General features: G+C 40.8%; 1 protein-coding gene and 1 non-coding gene across 4 annotated transcripts in view; one reads left to right on the top strand and one right to left on the bottom strand.

Moving 5' to 3' along the window:
- Positions 1–19,890, top strand: part of Sik3 (SIK family kinase 3) — a 177,815-nt gene that overhangs the window by 79,273 nt on the left and 78,652 nt on the right. For all 3 annotated transcript variants that reach the window (XM_090319449.1, XM_090319450.1, XM_090319451.1), the window contains exons 2-3: positions 14,415–14,531; positions 18,328–18,391. In XM_090319449.1, the coding sequence (XP_090175575.1) occupies positions 14,415–14,531; positions 18,328–18,391 (181 nt within the window). The remainder of the gene's footprint in view (positions 1–14,414; positions 14,532–18,327; positions 18,392–19,890) is intronic.
- Positions 5,454–5,580, bottom strand: LOC150045531 (small nucleolar RNA SNORA51). Its single transcript, XR_016532897.1, has one exon. It is a non-coding gene; the product is annotated as a small nucleolar RNA SNORA51 (small nucleolar RNA).

Here is a 19,890-nt window from a genome sequence, read left to right on the forward strand (position 1 = left end):
GTATGTACTTGTACACTTGATGGGCTTGACGCTGGTGAAGCCCTGGCATGTTCACTGATTGGTGGTGGGTAACCCCTTCCAAAGCACCAGGGCTTTGAGAAAACAAGGGTGAAAGAACCTCTTTGTTTTTATTTTTAATTACACATTTTTATATGTTTGATTTTATGAATATCTCAGCCTTTTTTTAAGCAGGTGGGATGTAAACATACACTTTTATACATATTTATGAATGAATCAATATTTAGAGTAGTTATCTATTTAATTACTGCCTACTAAATTACTTCATTTCTGTCAGAATTCTACTGCTCCCATTATTTTGTCAATGCAAAACAGTCTTTAATATTTTCTTTACTCGTTGGCTTTTTTTTTTTCCTTTTGCCAGTCCTGAGGCTTGAACTCAGGGCCTGAGCAGTGTCCTGAACTTCTTTTGCTCAAGGCTAGCACTCTACCACTTGTGCCACAGTAGTACTATTATTTATGTAGTACTGAGGAATTGAACCCGGGGTTTCATGCATGCTAGGCAGGCACTCTACCACTAAGCTACATTCCCAGCCCTCACTAGCTCTTTAAAAGATAAGAATAAAGAAGTTCCTCCTAAACTGCAAGAAGTCTTTTTAGTTATTAACGGTTGTTAAAACACCATAAGTGGGTTCTGCTTCCTGGGTCCTAAATCCTGTCCTAAGCTTACAACTTTACTAAATATCCTTTCTTAGTGTCATGTTACATTTAATCATCATTTTGTCTCCATTGCTTCTCTTGCTGTACATTTTCTAAGACTTGCCTTGTTTGCAGACCTTGACCATTTTGATGTATTCTGTAGAATGTCTGATCAGAATAGGGTCATAAGTTTTGCAGAGTAAGACAACAGAAGCACATCACCTATCAAGGGAACTTACTGTCAACATGCTAGTATTCTTGATGGTGACCTGTCACCTAGTTTGTCAGTTTTGTCCATGTAAAGTTACTCTTTTTCTCCTTCTTACTGCTGGAAGGAAGTCATTATCAGTCTGTGCTTGAAATAGCATTTTTGTAATTGGCAACAGTAGCTTTATTTAAACTAATGAGCCTGACATGTCTACTTTTTGGTTGGAGATTATACTGTGTTTATACAGAAAGTGTTTCTTGAGAGAAAGCTTTAGTTTGTTCATTTGGTTAAATTCTTGTTTGAAATTCCTGAAGTTCTGAGCCATTGGCCTATAATTTCTTGGAGATTAGAGTTGCCTACCTCATGAAAAAGCCTAGAGCTGTGTTAGTTTCTATTTCTGTGGAATAACCTTGCAGAAAGGTAGCAGAGACAGTTCCTGTGGATCATGAGTGGCAAAGCTGAGTCAAGTCTTCTACTCAAGGTCTCAAAGGACTACACTATGGGTGGACTGCATTCTTACTGGGAGGTTTGCTTGGTGGTGGTAGGGGGTCCACACCCAAGGTCATCTAAATTATTGGCAGATGTGTTTTCTGTGTTCTTATGACTGAAGGCTTGACTTTTTGCTAGAAAGGCCATATTGCAGATTTTTGATGCCACCCACTGTCTAACATGGCTGCTTAAAAAATAAAAAATCAGATCCGATAGCTTCACTTAAAGGGGTAGAAGGGCATTACACAAAGGCAGAAAAATATGTGCTAGACAAAAATATGCTCAGCAGTCACTGGGGTCCATCCAGTCTCCACAGTGACTATCTGCATACTTAATATGACTTGTTTGGAGTATGTATGTATGTATGTATGTATGTATGTATGTATGTATGTATGTATTTGTTGTTTGTTGTGGGGCTTGAACTCTGGGTCTGGGCATTGACCCTGAGCTCTTCAGCTCAAGGCTAGTGCTCTACCACTTGAACCACAGCACCACTTCCGGTTTTCTGGTGGTTAATTGGAGATAAGAGTGTCACTGACTTTCGTGCCCAGACTAGCTTTGAACCACGATCCTCAGATGGTCAGCCTGAGTAGCTAGGATTATAGGTGGGAGCCACTGGTGCCCAGCTTGTAAATTGCTTCTTATAGGAGGAAATACTATTAAATCTGAGTCATACTCTTAGACTAAGTTTGGATTTCCATGCAGCATCTCCCTATTAGGTTGTGATTTACAGTTTAGTTAGTTGGACTTAATTACAGCCTGAATGGCATCACACTTAACCTCCCATTATTGTTTTATAACCAGAATAGGAAGTAATGTCAAGATTATTGATTATGTAGGGTTCTTGATATTAGCGGTAGAAAACATTGACTTTCTACTAATATACATATTAGTAACAACTGATAAATCTTTCCTAGGTAAAGTGTGTGTTATGCTTTAGCATTTGGTTGTTTAAGACAATGACATTTAACTTATTCACCAGGAGTATCTCACATGGGATAAGTGTATCATTTTATATACTATTGTATGGCTGTATAGTACAGAACTGTAAACTAGATGTGTTGAATAGTTTTATTGTCCAAGAGTGAGAGTTGTCTTACTAGTGATTCTGATTTATTTTATATGAATGAACCTTAGAATTTAAAAATAAACAAAAATGTATGAAAAGCTAAACCACAGATCTCCCAGAGTTCTAATTAGGAGTGGCCACAGTGAGAACCTTGTCTGAGTAACTCAGGACAGGCACACCTTTATTTAATAGATGAGAACACTGGGGACACCAGAGGTAAAGTCACAAGTGTTTCTTAGAGACTGAGTAGGGCCTGGAACTTCTAGTCCAAATTCCTACCCACTGCTCTGTGTGCTGTCCCAATGATGTGCAAATGTAATCAGAGCTAACTTTCTTGACAGTTGTGTCCTCCCTGAACTTGCTGCTCAAGTTTAATTATGGTATCCCTCTTTTGTGGCCTCACATGTTAGGGTTTGTTCAAAGGGTAAAAGGTTTTACTGCTGTATGTGGAAGTTCGTACATCCTCCCTGCACTGAGTCTGTTGTTCTGTGCCATTTTAGTCTGAAAGATTTACTGCAGAGATTTTTTTTCGACTTTGTTTCCCCAAATACCTGCTTGGTCTTTAAAGAAATTGGAGACCCAGAAACCTCAGGAAAATTCACAATGACTTCTAAATACAGAGAAAATGACTTTCAGTATAAAGTTATTATCAGCCAGTGTTTTATATTCTTCCAGCTCTCAATGTCCTGCTTCTTTCCTTGTGATTTTTTTTTTCAGGATGGTGTTATTATCATCTGTTTTTGTTTCCCTGCTAGGCGTGGGGCTTGAAATCAGGGCCTGAGTAAGGTCCCTGGACTTTCTCAAGGCTAGAGCTCTACCACTCGAGCCACAGCACCAGTGCCGGCTTTTTCTGTGTATGTAATACTGAGGAATGGAACCCAGGTTTTCATACATGCTAGGCAAGCACTCTACCAATAGGCCAAACCCCTGGCCCTTTGTGATCTGTTTTTCTAAAGTAGTATTTATGCAAACACATATCATTTTTGTTGATGTTTGCTTTTTTAGTATTGTGTTTGTTCATTTTTCTCTTAATACAGAGCCACACTGTATAGTCTCGGCTAGCCTTCGACTTCCATTCTTCCTAACTCCAGGGTTTAGTCCCATGCATGGTTTGTTTGCTCTCCTGACTTTTAAAAAATAGGGTATGGAGCCAGGTGCTGGTAGCCCAGGCCTATAATCCTAGCTACTCAAGAGGCTGAGATCCAAAGATCACAGTTCAAAGCCATCTCAGGCAGGAAGAGTTCACAAAACTCTTATGTCAAGTTAGCCACTAAATAAACCGGAAGTGGTGCTGTTGCTCAAGTGGTAAAATGTTAGCCTTGAGCAGTAGAGCTCAGGGTCAGCACCTAGGCCCTGAGTTCAAGCCCCATGACAAACAACAACAAAGTAGAGTATCATTGTGTAGCCCAGGCTAGCTTAGAATTTGGAATCTTCTCCTTGGCCTCCCTAGTGCTAGGATTATGTGCCTCTATATGCATATATACACACATATACATATATACATATTTAGTTAAATTTTGTCATTGCTAGTGCTCTGCCACTTGAGCTATGCCTCCAGTGTTGGGGATTGGACTCGGGGTCTTGAGCATGCTAAGCAAGTGTACTACCATTGAGCTATAGCCCCAGCCCTTAAATATGTTTATCCTAAGTGAAACTATTTCTGATGTCTAGAAAGTTTTTTAGGTCTCTTTAGCAATGAATTAAAGGTCATGTCATTTTGCTAATTTAGTACTGTCACCAGATGTAAAAGGTTTAATAGATGGCATAATAGATTGGCTTTTGCTTAATTTGCAGATGCTTTTAATTACTAATCCATCCTCACTATAACTACATTCAATATTTGTGTTAATTAATATATGTTAGTGATAATTTTCTTTTTCCTTTCTTTTCTATTTTATTTTCAGGGAGGGGTTACAGTTACATTCATGAAGTAGCGAGTACATTACTTCTTGAACATTGTTGCCCTTTCCTTATTCTTTTTCTCCTACTTCCCTCCTAAGTTGTAAAGTTCATTTTCAACATATTGTCTTGTGAATATCGTAATATATTGGTTCAACCTTTGTCCTTTGTCTCATCATCTTGTTTTTCTCTTCCCCTTCCCTAATACAAATAAACAAATAAATGTATATACAATATACCAGTTACCAAAGTGAAGCTACAGCAATAACAGGGGATAAACCATAAGAGAAAAAAAAACCGGGGCCCGGGAGTTTGGCCTAGCGGTTAAAGTGCTTGACTAGCATGCACAAAGACCCGGGTTCGATTCTTCGGTATCCCACATACACAACCAAACCGGAACAGTGGCAGAGACGAGACTGCGACGGCGACAGAGCGCGAAAGAAGCGAGCTGAGCTGAAGTGAACAGAGCCCAACCGAGTGGTGGCCGGAGCGAGCAGGACCGGAGCGAACAGGACCGGAGCGAGCAGGACCGGAGCGTGCGGGAGCGAGCCGAGCCAGAGCCAGCGAGGCCGGAGCGAGCGGGGCCAGAGCGAGAAGGGGCCAGAGCGAGCAGAGCCAGGAACAAGCGATAGCTGGCCGGGCCGGAGCGAGCGGGGCCAGGAGCGAGCGGGGCCAGAGCAAGCCAGGAGCAGGGCCGGGCCGGAGCGAGCGGGGCCGGAGCGAGCGGGGTCTGAGCTAGAAAGGGGGCCTAGCCGGGCCGGAGCGAGCGGGGCCAGAAAGAGAAAGGGGCCAAAAAAAAAAAAGAAAAGAAAAAAAAAAACCCCACAGAGTAAAGAAATAACTTCACATAATACATTAAAAACATTTTTTTCTTTAAGTTCTTTAAGTTCTTGGTGCTACTTTTGAAAATTCTAGATTTGTACTTCAATCAGTAATCATGTAATCAGATAATGCATGTGATCTGAGAAGGGAAAAACCCAATCTTGTTAAATGTTAACTCCCTATATTAAGTATATATTTCATATAGAGGTGATCGGACATTTAGTGTAATTATGTGTAATTCAGTAATGATGAGATACATTTTAATGGATATTATTTATCATCCTCCCCCTTTCACTTTTTTTTTCTTTCCCATGTCTCCCCATGTACAGACCAGGTACAGGGCCTGGACTGAGGTGTATATTGGGTAGGTTTACTCTGCCATCTCTTTCTATATAGTCAGTGTAAGAACAAAGCCTATGGTAAGCACCCAGAGGCCCTGCTCCCACTTTTTAAAGTAAACATTTTGAGAACTGATTGGGAAATTAATTTGAGAATTAATTAACGTTTACCAGACTTTTCAGGGATTTGTTTTACATAAACCACATTGTCCATTGTGTGAAATACTAATGTTTATTATGGAAATAATTGTTTTTTGAAAAATGTGACCATTACTAAAGAAAAGAAGCTTAGCTCTAAAGTAAAAGGAAAGTCATCACACAAAGCATTCTGATTTTGATGGAATTCCAGAAGGGTGTTGCCTGCCAGCTGAGGTGCAGTTCTGATTCGTAAACCGCTCAGAAGACAGTGCCTGGTACCTGCTTATAGTGGACTTACAAGGCTGGTTGCTCACCTCCGGGAGGCACAGGGAAGGCAGCCTAATACCATGACCATTCTCAGACTAGGACACGTGGTTTGACCAAAATTCACTTTTTTTTTGGGGGGGGGAGTGCTAATTCTGGAGCTTAAACTTGGGGCCTGCTCTCTGTCCCTCAGCTTCTTCCTCTCAAGACTAGCGCTATACCACTTGAGCCACAGCTCTACTTATGGTTTTAAAAAATTATTTTTGGTAGTTTTTAGGGAGGTAAGAGTCTTATAGACTGTCCTGCCTGAGTTGGCTTTGAACTACTATCCTGAGATTTCAGTTTCCTGAATGGTTAGGATTACACGCATAAGCCACCACCCCTCAGCCAAGATTCACCTCTTTACAAACAGTTTAGCTCACTCTCCCAATATGTAAGTATGCCAGACAAATAAGACTTTCAAAAATAAACATGGTGAGATGTTCTCTAATAATGGAGATTGCATCCTGTTTTTCTGTAGTTTTCATTACCTAATAATTGGGAGATGTCAATGAGGAGGAATGTAGAATAGCTATTCAACTCTTACTCTGTTTCCCTCCTTCCTTCAAACTCCTGCAGTTTCATGCAGATGGAGTTATGGAGCCTCGGGGCCATATTCATATAATTTAACATATGAACCATGTGTTGGTTTTGTTCCTGAGAACAGTATTGCCTTTGTAAGGTCAGCAAGATACCCAGTGTAATAAATCTCTGTGGGATAAGGTGCTTTAAAAAGCCTGCCATTCTAGGTTCTGTATCTAAATGTGCTCCCTGAGAAATAGTTTTTAAGGAGAGCACCATCTTGTAAGTATGTGTTATTTTTACCTATGAGTTAGCACTCCAGGAAGGCATAGTGTGTAACTTCATTGAGAACGTTTGTCTTGAAATCCATTCAGCTTTCTCCTTCTGAACTTCTCTTTACAGGCCACGTTGCCAAATTCTTCTCCACTCATCTGATCTTTCTCTTTCGGACTAGCTTTCTTTCAGACTACTAATCTTTTATGGTGTAGTTTTCCACCATACCTTAACTTCTAAATTAAATTATAGTTTTTTGGGGTTAAGTGTTTTTCATTTTTCTTTAATTTCAAAACATTTCTATAACAGTTACTTTGTCTTTATACCCCTTTCTTAGATTATTGTTTGTTGGAACTTTTTTTTTTTTGCCAGTCCTGGGGCTTGAACTCAGGCCTGGGCACTGTTCCTGATCACTTTTTGCTCTAGGCTAGTGCTCTGCCCCTTGTACAGAGTGCTCAAGTGTATTTCAGTGGTGTAGAGCACTTGCCTTGAATACAGGACCTTTGGGTTCAATCCGGTCTTCTCTTTTTCCTCAGTAAAAACTGAGTACCAAGCTCTGCATTATTTCCCCTTTAGCTTCAATCTCACATCCCCTGTCTTACAGGCTCCAAGACATTTTGGTTTTTGTTTTTTCATTTTCTGGCACACTATTGTTGGCACTTGGTAAATGTTAATATAACAATAACAACCATAATAATGTCAGCATGCCTAAGAGAGTTGCCTATAAGATCAGAGACACTTCTAGGGCTTCTGCTTTCTGAGAGGGTAAATGTTAACCAGATGGGAATTATTGGAACTGAAAAATCATTTTCTTTTTGTCTTTGAAGTTTTCCTTCTGTGGCTTGAATTTTAAGTAATCACCAGAAAATTCCCTTTGCTTCAGATGCTATGTATTAATGATACACACTATACCATGTTCCAGCGTAGAAATGCTTCCAAGAATAATACATGTTTCATGGTATATTTTCCTATTCTCCTGCATGCACAGTAAACACATGAGCTCTTGTGTATTCGTCATTCAGTACAGACTAGATAAGCACAACCACTTACCCCCAAATGCTAGATATTTTAAATTATGGCTAACTATTTCCTTTGTAGTTTATTGAAAGCTGCCTGGCTCTTATCTGTGGTGGCCATGTTGTAGACCCTTCTCTGGAGTTGACCAACAACCCGTACTTCAGCCATTCCTTAGGCTTTACAGAAACAGTTGTGATTGTGTATAAAATGAGTACAATAGAGCTGAGCACTGGTGGCTCAGGCCTGTAATCCTAGCTCTCCTCAGGAGGCTGAGATCTAAGGATTATGGTTCATCTCCAGCCGAGGCAGGAAAGCCCATGAGACTCTTATCTTCAATGAAGCACCAAAATGCCGTAAGAAACAAGTATAGTTTTAGTAATATATTTTATTTAGCCTTGTATTAACAGATTATCATCTTCACATATAATCAATATAAAATTTATCAGTGGGTAGTTTACATTTCTTTTTTGAGGGGACAGTTTTTTTTGTTTTTTTGTTTTTTTTGCCAGTCCTGGGCTTGAGCTCAGGGCCTGAGCACTGTCCTTGGACTTTCTCAAGGCTAGAGCTCTACCACTTGAGCCTCAGCACCACTTCCGGCTTTTTTCTATGTATGTGGTACCGAGGAATCGAACCCGGGTCTTCATGCATGCTAGGCAAGCACTTTAACCACTAGGCCAAACTCCTGGCCCCACTTTTCATTTTCTTATTTTATGACAATTTAAGAAGAGTATGTCTTTGGGAGGAAATTATTTCTTTTGTGCCAGTCCTGGGTTTTGAACTCAGGGCCTGGACACTATTCCTGAGCTTCTTTCATTCAAGGCTCTACCATTTGAGATGCACTACTTCTGGCTTTTTCTGAGTAGTTTACTGGATCTAAGTGTCTCACAGGCTTTCTTTGAACTCTGATCCTCAGATCTCAGCCTCCTGAGTAATTAGGATTTCAGGTGTGAGCCAACAGTGCTCAGCTTGGGAGGGAAATTCTCCAGGGCTTTTTACAATCTATATCTAATTTAGATACATGTGTAATGCAGTATCATGTCTGATTAACAGAGTACCAGTTCACAGAAGTGAATCACTCTTTAGAGGTGGAAAATAGAAAAAACATATTCTCTTGATAATGTGCTAGGAATTTTATTCTTGTTATAATTTTCATATATAAGTAGAGTTGTGATTCACAGATTTCCAGCTTCAGTCAGAAAATATATTCTTTGAGTGTTTTTCTATTTATCTTTTGATTTACTTTTGTTATAGGCTTTTAATTTTTCAAACAACTTAAGTGTCTTTGAAGGTAAACATTTGTTATATAGCCTCCAGTAGTGTGAAGCTGTGAAAATCATGCCCATTTATTCTGTTTAGATGTTCTCATAATTATCATGCACGCCCTCCCACTTAATGTTTTCTTTGTTTCATCAGTGTTCTTCTGCATTTTAGAAAGCCTTCCCTTTTCAGTTTATATCTACAGTAGGAACTTAGCCTCAGGAAGTCACCTGCCTCCTAAGTCATCCCAGGAGGCACTGGTGCCACCAAGTAGCAGTAGTTTTCCTCCGGGCTTTAGCTGCTTACTCTGGAGTACAAGAGGCATCTGGCTTGCTGTGAAGAAGTGCAGCCTCAGGGTCAGGCATTGCTGTGGGCTCTATCCTGTGGTCCAGCATGACTTTCCTGAATGGAATGCGTTTCCCCCCAGCTCTCTTCCCTTCCTGTTCTTCCCACATCAGCAGGCACTAAGCAGTTGGTTCTGAATGTTGACCACAAATGGTTAGTTATTTTGCTTTGTGGCCCCCCCAGCTTGCCCTTTGAATAAGAATTTTGATGTGTTTTAGATTCAGGATTATGTTACTTAGTGAAGTAAATCTAATCCATGCTCTTATGCTCAAAGTTTAAGGCTCCATTCCAGAAAACATTGAACTAGCAGTAGCATTATCTGTAATTAATCTAGATAGTAACCATACCCCTACCAGTGAACAATATGTTCTGAGAGCCTTAGTGGATGATAAAAGCCATGAATAGTACTGAAATCTTATTATGCAACATTTTCCCTGTATGCAGTTACCTAAGATAGTTTATAAAGTAGGTATAGTTAGAGATTGACAATAAGTAATAATAAAATAGAACAATTTTAGTGTACTACAATAAAAGTTATGTGAATGTGCTCTTTCTCAGTGTCTTACTGTGCACAAATCTTTTCAGCTCCACTGCACAATTTCTTTTCATCTTTTTGTTGTTGTTCATTTCCCTTGAGAGAAGTTCTCACTGTATATCTCAGGCTGGCCTACAACTCACACACTGGCCTAAAATTGAGATCCTCCTACCTCTGCCTCCCTAGTTCTGAGATTAAAGGCATGTGTCTCTATACCCAGCTTCTTCTCTCTTCCTTTTTTTAAATTAAGAAAGAATTGCATGGACCGGGAGTTTGGCCTAGTGGTAGAGTGCTTCCCTAGCATGAACGAAGACTGACCTGAGTTAGATTCCTTGGCACCACATATATAGAAAAACTGGAAGTGGTGCTGTGGTTCAAGTGGTAGAACTCTAGCCTTGAGAAAGCCCAAGGAACAGTGCTCAGACCCTGAGTTCAAGACCCAGGACTGGCAAATAAATAAATAGAATTGCATTATGTAGCCTAAACTGGTCTGAGTGCTGTCCAGTTTTTCTTTACTAATTAAAACTGAAGCTTTTTACCTTTTCACTTAAAGAAAGAACATTATGACTTGTTATTGGGAAGTCTGAATCGACAATATCACCTCTCTTAGAGTTTGGGACCATTGGTTAAGTAAAATAAGAGTCATTTGGATATAGCACTTGCCATACTGTGACAGTCTTCTGACCTGTTAACTAAGTTGCTAAGTGACTGATGAGAAGATAGCATGTACAGTGCTGAACAAAGTGATGATTAATGTCTCCAACAGGACGGAGCAGGGTGGTCCAAGATTTGTCATGCTATTTAGAATGGTATACAATTTAAAACTCCAGAATTGTTTATTTCTGGACTTTTTTACTTAATATTTTGAGACCTTCATTGGCGGCTTGTTATTAGAGCTGGAGAGAGTGAAGCCATGGGTAAGGAAGGTACTACTGCTGTGTGTGTGTGTGTGTGTGTGTGTGTGTGTGTGTGTGTGTGTGTGTGTGTGTGTGTGTTTATCATATGCCAAATTGTGTAGTAAGCAGGTTGTACTCATTAGTGCTTAGCAGTTAATCCCCAGCAACCCTTTATTTGTTTTGTTTTGTTTTTGTGCCAGCCGTGGGACTTGAACTTAGGGCCTAGGCACTGTCCCTGAGCCTCTTTTGCTTAAGGCTAGAATTACCACTTGAGTCACAGTGCCACTTCTGGCTTGTTCTGTCCATGTGGAACTGAGGGATCGAACCCTGGGCTTCATGCATGCATGCTGGGCAAGCACTCTACCATTAAGCCACAGCCCTTGCTCCCTAGCAACCCTTTAAACAAGGTTCTATTGTTGCCCACATTTTGCAAACATAGAACCACCGAAAAATGAAATAACTTGCTTAGTTGTAAGAATGAATAATTCCAAAATTTTGAATCTGAGCAGCATGACTTCCTCAGAACATTTATTTTTCTTTCTTTTTTTTGAGACAGGTTCTTGCTACATAGCCTAGGCTGGCTTGAACTTGAGAGTCTCCTCTGTTTCCTGACTGCTGGCAATACAGGCCTGTCAGGTCCTTACTTTTGCATTCTCTATATTCTGCTGCTAGGCAAGCTTCACTTTCCTTGTTTTATGGAATCTTTAATCTCATTGCACTAAATAGCAGACAGGAATCTGATATTTTAGTGTATTAAAATTATTCCTACCTTCTAGGAACAATTTTTACTTAATGGAATTTCCTTCAGAAGACAAAAATGCATTTCAATATGTAGGACTATATTCCTTTAAAAAAAAGTAAAACAGCATTCATACTGTACCTTTGTCTTCACTAAATGGTACTGATATATGTTGAAGATCCAGTTTTGTGCTCATTGATGATAGGGTTGGCATTTCCTTTCCTCCCTCCTTCCTTCCCTCCCTCCTTCCCTTCCCATTTGTCTGTCTGTCTGTCTGTCTGTCTGTCTGTCTGTCTGTCTCTGTCTCTCTATCTCTGTCTGTCCCTTTCTCTTTTCTTTTCTTTCTTTCTTTCTTTTTTTTTTTTTGCCATTCTCGGGGGTTGAGCTCAGGGCATGAGCACTTTTCTTGGGCTTTCTCAAGGCTAGAGCGCTACCAGTTGAGCCACAGCACCACTTCCAGCTTTTTCTCTGTGTATGTGGTACTGAGGGATTGAACCCGGGTCTTTGAGCACTCTACTAGTAGGCCACAGTACTACTGTGGATTACAGGGGTGAGCCACTCACCTGGCTCCCATTCTGAAGGTTCTAATGCCTCAGAAAGCCAATGCAGTTCAGGGTGAGTCTACCACAGATCATCCAGGCCCTGCTGTATTATGACTTCTTCAATTACAGTGTGACCAGGTAGGAGGAAAAAGTGCAAAAGTCTGATCAATTATCTCAAGAGCTGCATCTTCCCCAGAGCTTATTCTGAATGTGCCATTAGCCAGTAGGGTATGAGGGGCAGGAATTGCAGTGAAGGTTCCAATGTCACATCAGTGCTTGTTTCTTACACTCCGTGACATACACATCAAGCATACTTGGAATGCACGTTGTTCCTTCAGAACAGAGATGGCCCGTTGTTGCCTCCCACTATTTCCTGCACACCGCATTGGTGTTCTGCTGTGAATATTTGCTTGTGAGGTGCTCATCCTGTTACATAAGTGAAAGCACTCCTACCATTCTTACTTAAGGTTTTACTAATAATTATGAAGATCCCAGTGATTTCTTTAGTAGACACATTTATGTGGTATTTGTGCTTTGAAGCTATCCTGAGGGAAGCAGGTGCAAATAGCAGACCAGATGCTGCAGTTGAGGTTCCGTATGTGATCTGGCACAGACCACACACATGCTAGCTCGTGGTCCAAGGTCATATGAACCCTGGATTTAACTCAAGGTTCGCATGGCTTATGATTTCTAATAGACCAAACAGTCGGCAAAATTTGTTGATGATTTTATTTCTCTTCATTCATTTCTCTACCACCGTTTCTACCCATTTTAATTCTTTCTGTTGCCAAACTCTGCCTCCTTTGTGAATTGTTTCCCTGTGTGTAAATCTCTTTCTTAGGTGAAGATCACTCACCATCCTTTATTCTATCCCTTTAACTGTGCCAAGCTCTGTCTCCTTCCCTATTGGATTGTGAGTTCCTTGTTAGGGCCATTGCTGATTATTCTTTGTCTTCTGAATACATTCCATCGCATTCCATCCACACACAAGGCTCACATGGTTTTGGTATTGAGCTGAAACTTGTTTCCCTGTGCAGTTCTATATTCCTCATTCTGACATCTCTGAAAAGACTCCAACTAAAGTTATCATTACAGTTCTCATTCTTGTTTACCATGTATACCATTGATGCTGTCTTTCTCTGACTTAAACATTTTTGCTGTTGAAATTTTGTTCCTTTTGTTTTCCTTTCACGTCAGTAAATTTTCTTTTCTTTTCTCAGAGTATAAAAATCTTAGAATCTAAAGAATTGGAGGAGACTACAGTTTGTCTAGTCCCAGCTTTTTGTGTAACTAACATTGGTGATAACTGAGCTAATTAAAATAGACATAAATGTTTTCTTATCATTTTCAGTGGTATGATTTAGTGGGTTACAACGAAATTTTTCTATTTTTCATTCTACTTCAGAATGTTTTGTGCTTCTGTATGTGGTGATATATCACTTGGGAGGTGGAGACAGGAAGATCTCTAGTTCTATGCCAGCACATCAAGATCTTGTGCTTAAAAAAATATATCTGATGTTGATGTCCTCAGAGTAATGGGTTAAATGAAAGAACACGTTCTTTGTGGGAGCAGTGCCTGTATGCACAGAATATGCATAGAAAGATCTTTGGAGCTGGCTGGGTATCTCTTATTCTTGGGTTCATTATTTACTGTGTACCTCTATTTTCCATATTAACAAGTCAAGATTCATTTTTAAGTTAGTAGATGTAAAGCATGAAGAATTATTACTAATTTATTGACACACAATTACTATTCAGATTGCCACTACAACAAAACTAACCCTACTCTTCTTCCTCTTGAGTTACATAACCACTAGTGAAGTGTGAGTAGCCCTATGTAAGTTTTGGCGGAACCTTGCTAAAGCCTCACATACCTGCTATATAAACTTCTTGTCTTGACATGAGGCCTTACTGTCTGGGACCATAACCATATCTGTCCAGTCAAGAAATACCTGGCCATGGGTTTTGATGTACCAAGGGTTTGGAATCTTTTCTTTTTATCTTCAAGCCATAGGATATTTATACTGTCACCTGTGGGCTATACAAGAAGACCAATACAGGCAGATATCCATGGTTGGTCAACAAAGAGCATGCAAAATGCATTCTTGTCTATCCAGCCAAGGACCAAATGATTTCACATAACCCATCCTTGAAAGCAATTTAAGAAATTCTGAAGACCCATTCATTAGCTTTTAGAGTCTGTTGCTTTGACATGAACTTGCTCTAGGAATCTGTTTCTTGTTGTTTTTCAGAGACTAAATTTGTTTTTCCTTATTGACATTCCAAAAACAACCCTAGTATATTTTATAGACTATATTTTGAAATATATTTGATTGCCTTAAGTGAACTGTTTCTCTGTCAACAGGTTGCCATCAAGATCATAGATAAGACCCAGCTGGATGAAGAAAACTTGAAGAAGATATTCCGGGAAGTCCAAATAATGAAGATGCTTTGCCACCCCCACATCATCAGGCTCTATCAGGTAGGAGGATTCCTGGCTTGGTGAAAGGCTACAGAATCAGACTAGTCTGTTGTATTGGAAGCTACCATTGAAGAAAGTGTGACCATCTGTGCTTTTCTCTGTTTCTGTGTTCATATGTTCATCTGGCTATCTACTCCTCCACCCTTCTACTCTCTCACTTAGTATTTAATGTCCTGTTTTCCCTCACTGTTGCTAAAGTGAATGCTGGTGAACCAGGGGTAAGTGCTATGAATTCATTCTTTAAAACTTGATTCCTTAGCCAGGTGTCAATGGCTTATACCTATAATCCTAGCTACTCAGGAGGCTGAGGTCTGAAGCTCTCAGTTCAAAACCATCCTTGGCAGCAAAGTCTGTGAGACTCTTATTTCCAATTAACTATTAAAAAGCTGAAATGGGGAGCCGGGAGTTTGTCCTAGTGGTAGAGTGCTTGCCTAGCATGCACGAATATCTGGGTTCGATTCCTCGGTACCACATACATAGAAAAAAGCTGAAAGTGGTGCTGAGGCTCAAGTGGTAGAGCTCTTGCCTTGAGAAAGTCCAAGGACAGTGCTCAGGCCCTGAGCCCAAGCCCAAGACTGGCAAAAAAAAAAAGCTGAAATGGACTGTGGCTCCAAGTGGTAGAGCATTAGCCTTGAGTACCAAAGTTCAGAGACAGAGCCCAGGCCCAACGACCAGCAAATAAATAAATAATGAAATTGATTCTTTGAGGCCGGCTTGTAACTCAGTGGTAGAGTACTTGCTTAGTATGAACCAGGTCCTGGTGTGAATCTAAGCAAAAAACACACATTGCACAAATACATACTTTCTAAATTAGGCAAGGTGACAGGTACCTGTAATCCTAGTACTTGGAAGGCCGAGACAGGAGGGTCATTGAGTTCAAAGACAGCCTGATGCTGTATGCGGCCCTGTTTTAAGAACAAATAAACACACCCTCACCCCCCAAACAAAAACAAAACAAAAAAATACCCTAAGACCTTGATGACTTTCTTAGCAAGAATGAGTCAGACAAAGAGATTGTTTAGAAGGCAGTCTTGTTTTTTGCCAGTCTTGGGCTTAAGCTCAGGGCCTGAGCACTGTCCTTGGATTTTTCTCAAGGCTAGAATTCTACCATTTGTGCCTTAGCACCACTTCCAGCTTTTTTCTATGTATGTGTACCAAGGAATCGAACCTGGATATTCGTTCATGTTAGGCAAGCACTCTACCACTAGGTCAAACTCCTGGCGCGCGCATATGTGTGTGTGTGCGTGCGTGTGCGCTCGCGCGCTATTTCTGGTGCTATCACTGAGCTTTTTTGTTTAAGGCTCTACCACTTGAGCCACTGCTCCACTTCTGACTCTTTTTTTTTTTTTTTTTTGGTGGTTTAGTAGTCTCATGGACTTTCCTGGTTGGGCTGGCTTTGATCTGTAATTCTCAGATCTCAGACTCTTGAGTAGCTAGGATTATAGGTATGAGCCATCTGTGCCTGGCTCTTGTAAATTATTCAGAAATTCGTTTCTGTGATCATGTTCTGAATTGTGATGGCACAGGATATTTTAAGTGTAACCTCTTACCTCAATTAAAACCTACCCCTTTTCTAACAGGGTCCTGGGTTTAGTTTTCTAGAGTCCAAAATCAGATTCTATATTATGGAAGAAGTTTTTGTTATTTTTTTCTTTTCCTAAAAAATACCTGTCTTTCATGCAATTGTCAAAGTGATTCCATAACCTTACTACAAAAGCAATAAATCTGATGGATGGAATTTAAGGCAGAAGGGGAGGGCCTTTTCTTAGCAGACTGGTAGAAGACCTATTGTGGGCCAGGTGGGGCTTGCTCAGATAGTAGTATGTTGATAGTAGTGGCTGCTCACTTTTTCATTGCAGAAGTCCCCTCTAACTTTTTTTTTTGTGCCAATCATTGGCCTTGAACTCAGGGCCTGAGCACAGTCCTTGGGCTTTCTCAAGGCTGGAGCTCTACCACTTGAGCCACAGCACCATTTCTGGCTTTTTCTAAGTATGTTGTACCGAGGAATCGAACCCAGGCCCTCGTGCATGCTAGGCAAGCGCTCTACCACTAGGCCAAACTCCAAGCCTCCCTCTTATGGCCCCCCTCTAATGTTTTGAAGGAGTTGGCCCCTTACTCAGTTCCTTTGCTGCTCTTAGACTGCAATCACTGCTTCTGACCCAGACGTAGGACTATGCATACGACTGGAGAAAGCACACCAACAGCACAAGGGGCCCTGGGCCCACTTGTGTGGCTTGTTAATTTTATGGAAAAGAAAACATGCTGCAATGTTAATGTGTGGCTGAGGCTATAGCTTTAGAGCCCTTATGGGGTGAAATGAATTAGTCAGTAGGAGCAGACCAGAAGCTTATCAGACAGAATTCAGTGATCTTCTGCCCAAGAGTACACTTCTGGTATTTCCCTAAGACCTATTCTACAGGACTGATGGTGTCTTAAAGCCTTTGGCTTTAGTCAAGGCCCCTGTGGCTCATGTCTATAATCCCGGCTACCTAGATCCTAGCTACTTGAGATTTGAGGATCATGGTTCAAAGCCAACTCAGGCAAGAAAGCCTTCTATGAGAACCTTTATCTCCAGTTAACCCCTAAAAGCACAAGATCTTACTCTGAAAAACAGCTAAAGTAAATAGGGCTAGGACATTGCTCAAGTGATAGTATGCTTACCTAACAGTCATGAGACCCTGAGTTTAAGTCCTAGTACTGTACTCCCCTAACCTCCCTGGCCATTCCTCTCCCCCCACAAAAAAAAAAAGTTGACTGCTAGAAAAGCTAGAGTAGTAGGTGCAATACTTGTGTTTCTGTTGTGCAACACTGCTTTGGAGGAGTGCAACATACATTATCCTGTGCTCCTTGAGGGGAGCGAAAGAAATGCAGTTGGTTATGGGGAAACCTTTGCTCTTCTGTTTATATATAAGATATTCAAAATGTTTACACCAGATGTGGTATGTAAGCATATATTTGAGTGTTGGAATATGTTTGATTAAAAAGGAAGACAAGACTGACAACGTGAATTTTAAAAGAGCTGCAAAACAGGAATCAAGACAAAAATGTACATAATTTGTATTACTTAAAGGGTTTGTATTTTTGTATTTTTTGAGTAAATGGATGGTAGGAGGGAAAGTTATTTCCTTTTTTTCTTTCCTTTTCCTTTTTTTTTTTTTGTTGTGGGTTATAGTGCCTGAACTCTGGGCCTGGGCACTGTCCCTGAACTCTTCAGCCCAAGGCTACTGACCTACCCCTTGAGCCATAGCCCCACTTCCTGTTTTCTAGTCATTAATTGGAGATGAGAGTCTCACATTCTCTAGTGCCCCGGGTTGGATTTGAACTGTCATCCTCAGATATCAGCCTCCTGAGTAGCTAGGATTATAGGTGTGAGCCTCCGTACCCAGCTCCATTTTTTTTTTCCCTAAAGGCCCTGTGGAGTTCTAGAACAATTCTCTGTATTTTCATTAAAGTATTTTTTATTTGGGTTGGGTTTGGGGGACACTTCTGAGTTCCAAGGGATGGATGTTGAATGTGAAGGTTTTAGTTCTTAGCTTCTGTTTTTCCTTTTTTGGCTTTGTGATCTTAACAGATTTCAGAGCCCTTCATGGAAGGTCTGTGTACCTGTCTCAGTAGTAAATGCTTCCTGCTTTAAGACCTCCTAACATTTGTATCTGTTTACCCCCAAAATGTTTTAGATTTCCTTCAAGTGTAACGGTCATCAATATTTCAAATGAGAAAAGTGATTGGTTTCTCTTCCTCTGCTATCTGCCTGTCATTTGTGTCACTGTCTGTCACTTTCCTGCCTTTGCACCAGGTTATGGAGACGGAGCGGATGATTTACCTGGTGACAGAATATGCTAGTGGAGGGGAAATTTTTGGTAAGTACGTTTACTGCATTCTTTAACTAGCTGCTGAGCACGCGGGCAAAGCGAAAAGAGCTCTTCAGTGTTCTGTCACGTGAGCAGCTGTCACTTGATGCTGTCCTTTGCTACAGTTATTCTAGCTCTAGTTAAATTTCTCCTAGTATTCTAGTGAGGTGTTGGGAGTTGAGATGAAAGGTGTCCCCCAAAAAGCAGTCCCTCTGATCCTGTGACAGGGCTTTCCTATTGGCAGTTGTTCCTCACTAAGGTCAGGTGTGACAATACTCCCTCAAGTGTGTCATGTGAAACAGCACCACTAAGAGCAAAATTTGTGCCCCAGGGATGCCTTATACCTTGCTTAAATATAACATGTAACTGTGTAATCTTACTGGGCTCCCTGTTTGTTTTGGAGGTTTTGTGATTTGTTTTTTTCTCCTACACCTACCCTTAGAAACAGCAGAAATGAGCAGGAGAATTTGTTACTGGAAAATCTAACTCTGAAGTGGGCAAAATAAGCAGATGTCTTCTCTTTGCTAGCCTTGATTAGTGAAGTCAGAGGAAAAGAGTAAACTTTCCGATCTAAATTCACATTTTGTTTTGTTTTGTTTTGTTTTGATCAATGCCAGTCCTGGAGCTTGAACTCAGGGCCTGGATGCTATCCCTGAGCTTTTTGCTCAAAGCTAGCATTCTACTCCTTGAGCCACTGCTCAACTTTCACCTTTTTTGTGTGTGGTTAATTGGAGATGAGTTTCATGAAATTTCTTGCTTGGGCTGGCTCCAAACTATTATCCTCAAATCTTAGCCTCCTGAATAGCCAGGGTTACAGGAGTGAACCAGCATTTCCCATCTCAACAAAAGAAACTGGGCATGATGGCATACCTGTTATTCTAGCCTATGGCAGGAAATGTAAAATAGGAAGCTCAAGGTCCAGGTACTGGCTAACACTAAAACAAATGGGAAATCAATTGTTAGCATGACTATGAAAAGACTGCTGTGAAAACTGTATGTATGTATGTATGTATGTATGTATGCATGCATGCATGCATGCATGCATGCATGCATGTAACTCTTGCTGGACTTTCTTGCTTATGCCTGGCACTCTATTATGTGAGTCACATTTTCAGTCTTGCATTTTGCTTCTCCCTTCCAGAAAGTATTCCTACTAATCCTATCAGAGCTTGTTTGGAAAAATAATTTTTTTTTTGTCGGTCATGGGACTTGGACTCTGGGCCTGGGCACTGTCCCTGCGCTCTTCAGCTCAAGGCTACCACCCTACCCCTGGGCCTGGGCACTGTTGTGAGCTCTTTAGCTCAAGGCTACTACCCTACCCTTGAGCCACATCCCCACTTCCAGTTTTCTCGTGGTTAATTGGGGATAAGAGTCTTACGGGCTTTCAACTTTCATGCTTGGGCTGGCTTTGAACTGCAATCCTCATACCTCAGCCTCCTGAGTAGCTAGGCTTATAGCATGAGCCACCACACACGGCCAGCAGTCATCATTCTTCTCTGTTATTTACC

This window comes from Megascapheus bottae, chromosome 27 (genome assembly GCF_031878675.1).
Source record: "Megascapheus bottae isolate mThoBot1 chromosome 27, mThoBot2.hap1, whole genome shotgun sequence".
Classification (NCBI taxonomy): domain Eukaryota; kingdom Metazoa; phylum Chordata; class Mammalia; order Rodentia; family Geomyidae; genus Megascapheus; species Megascapheus bottae.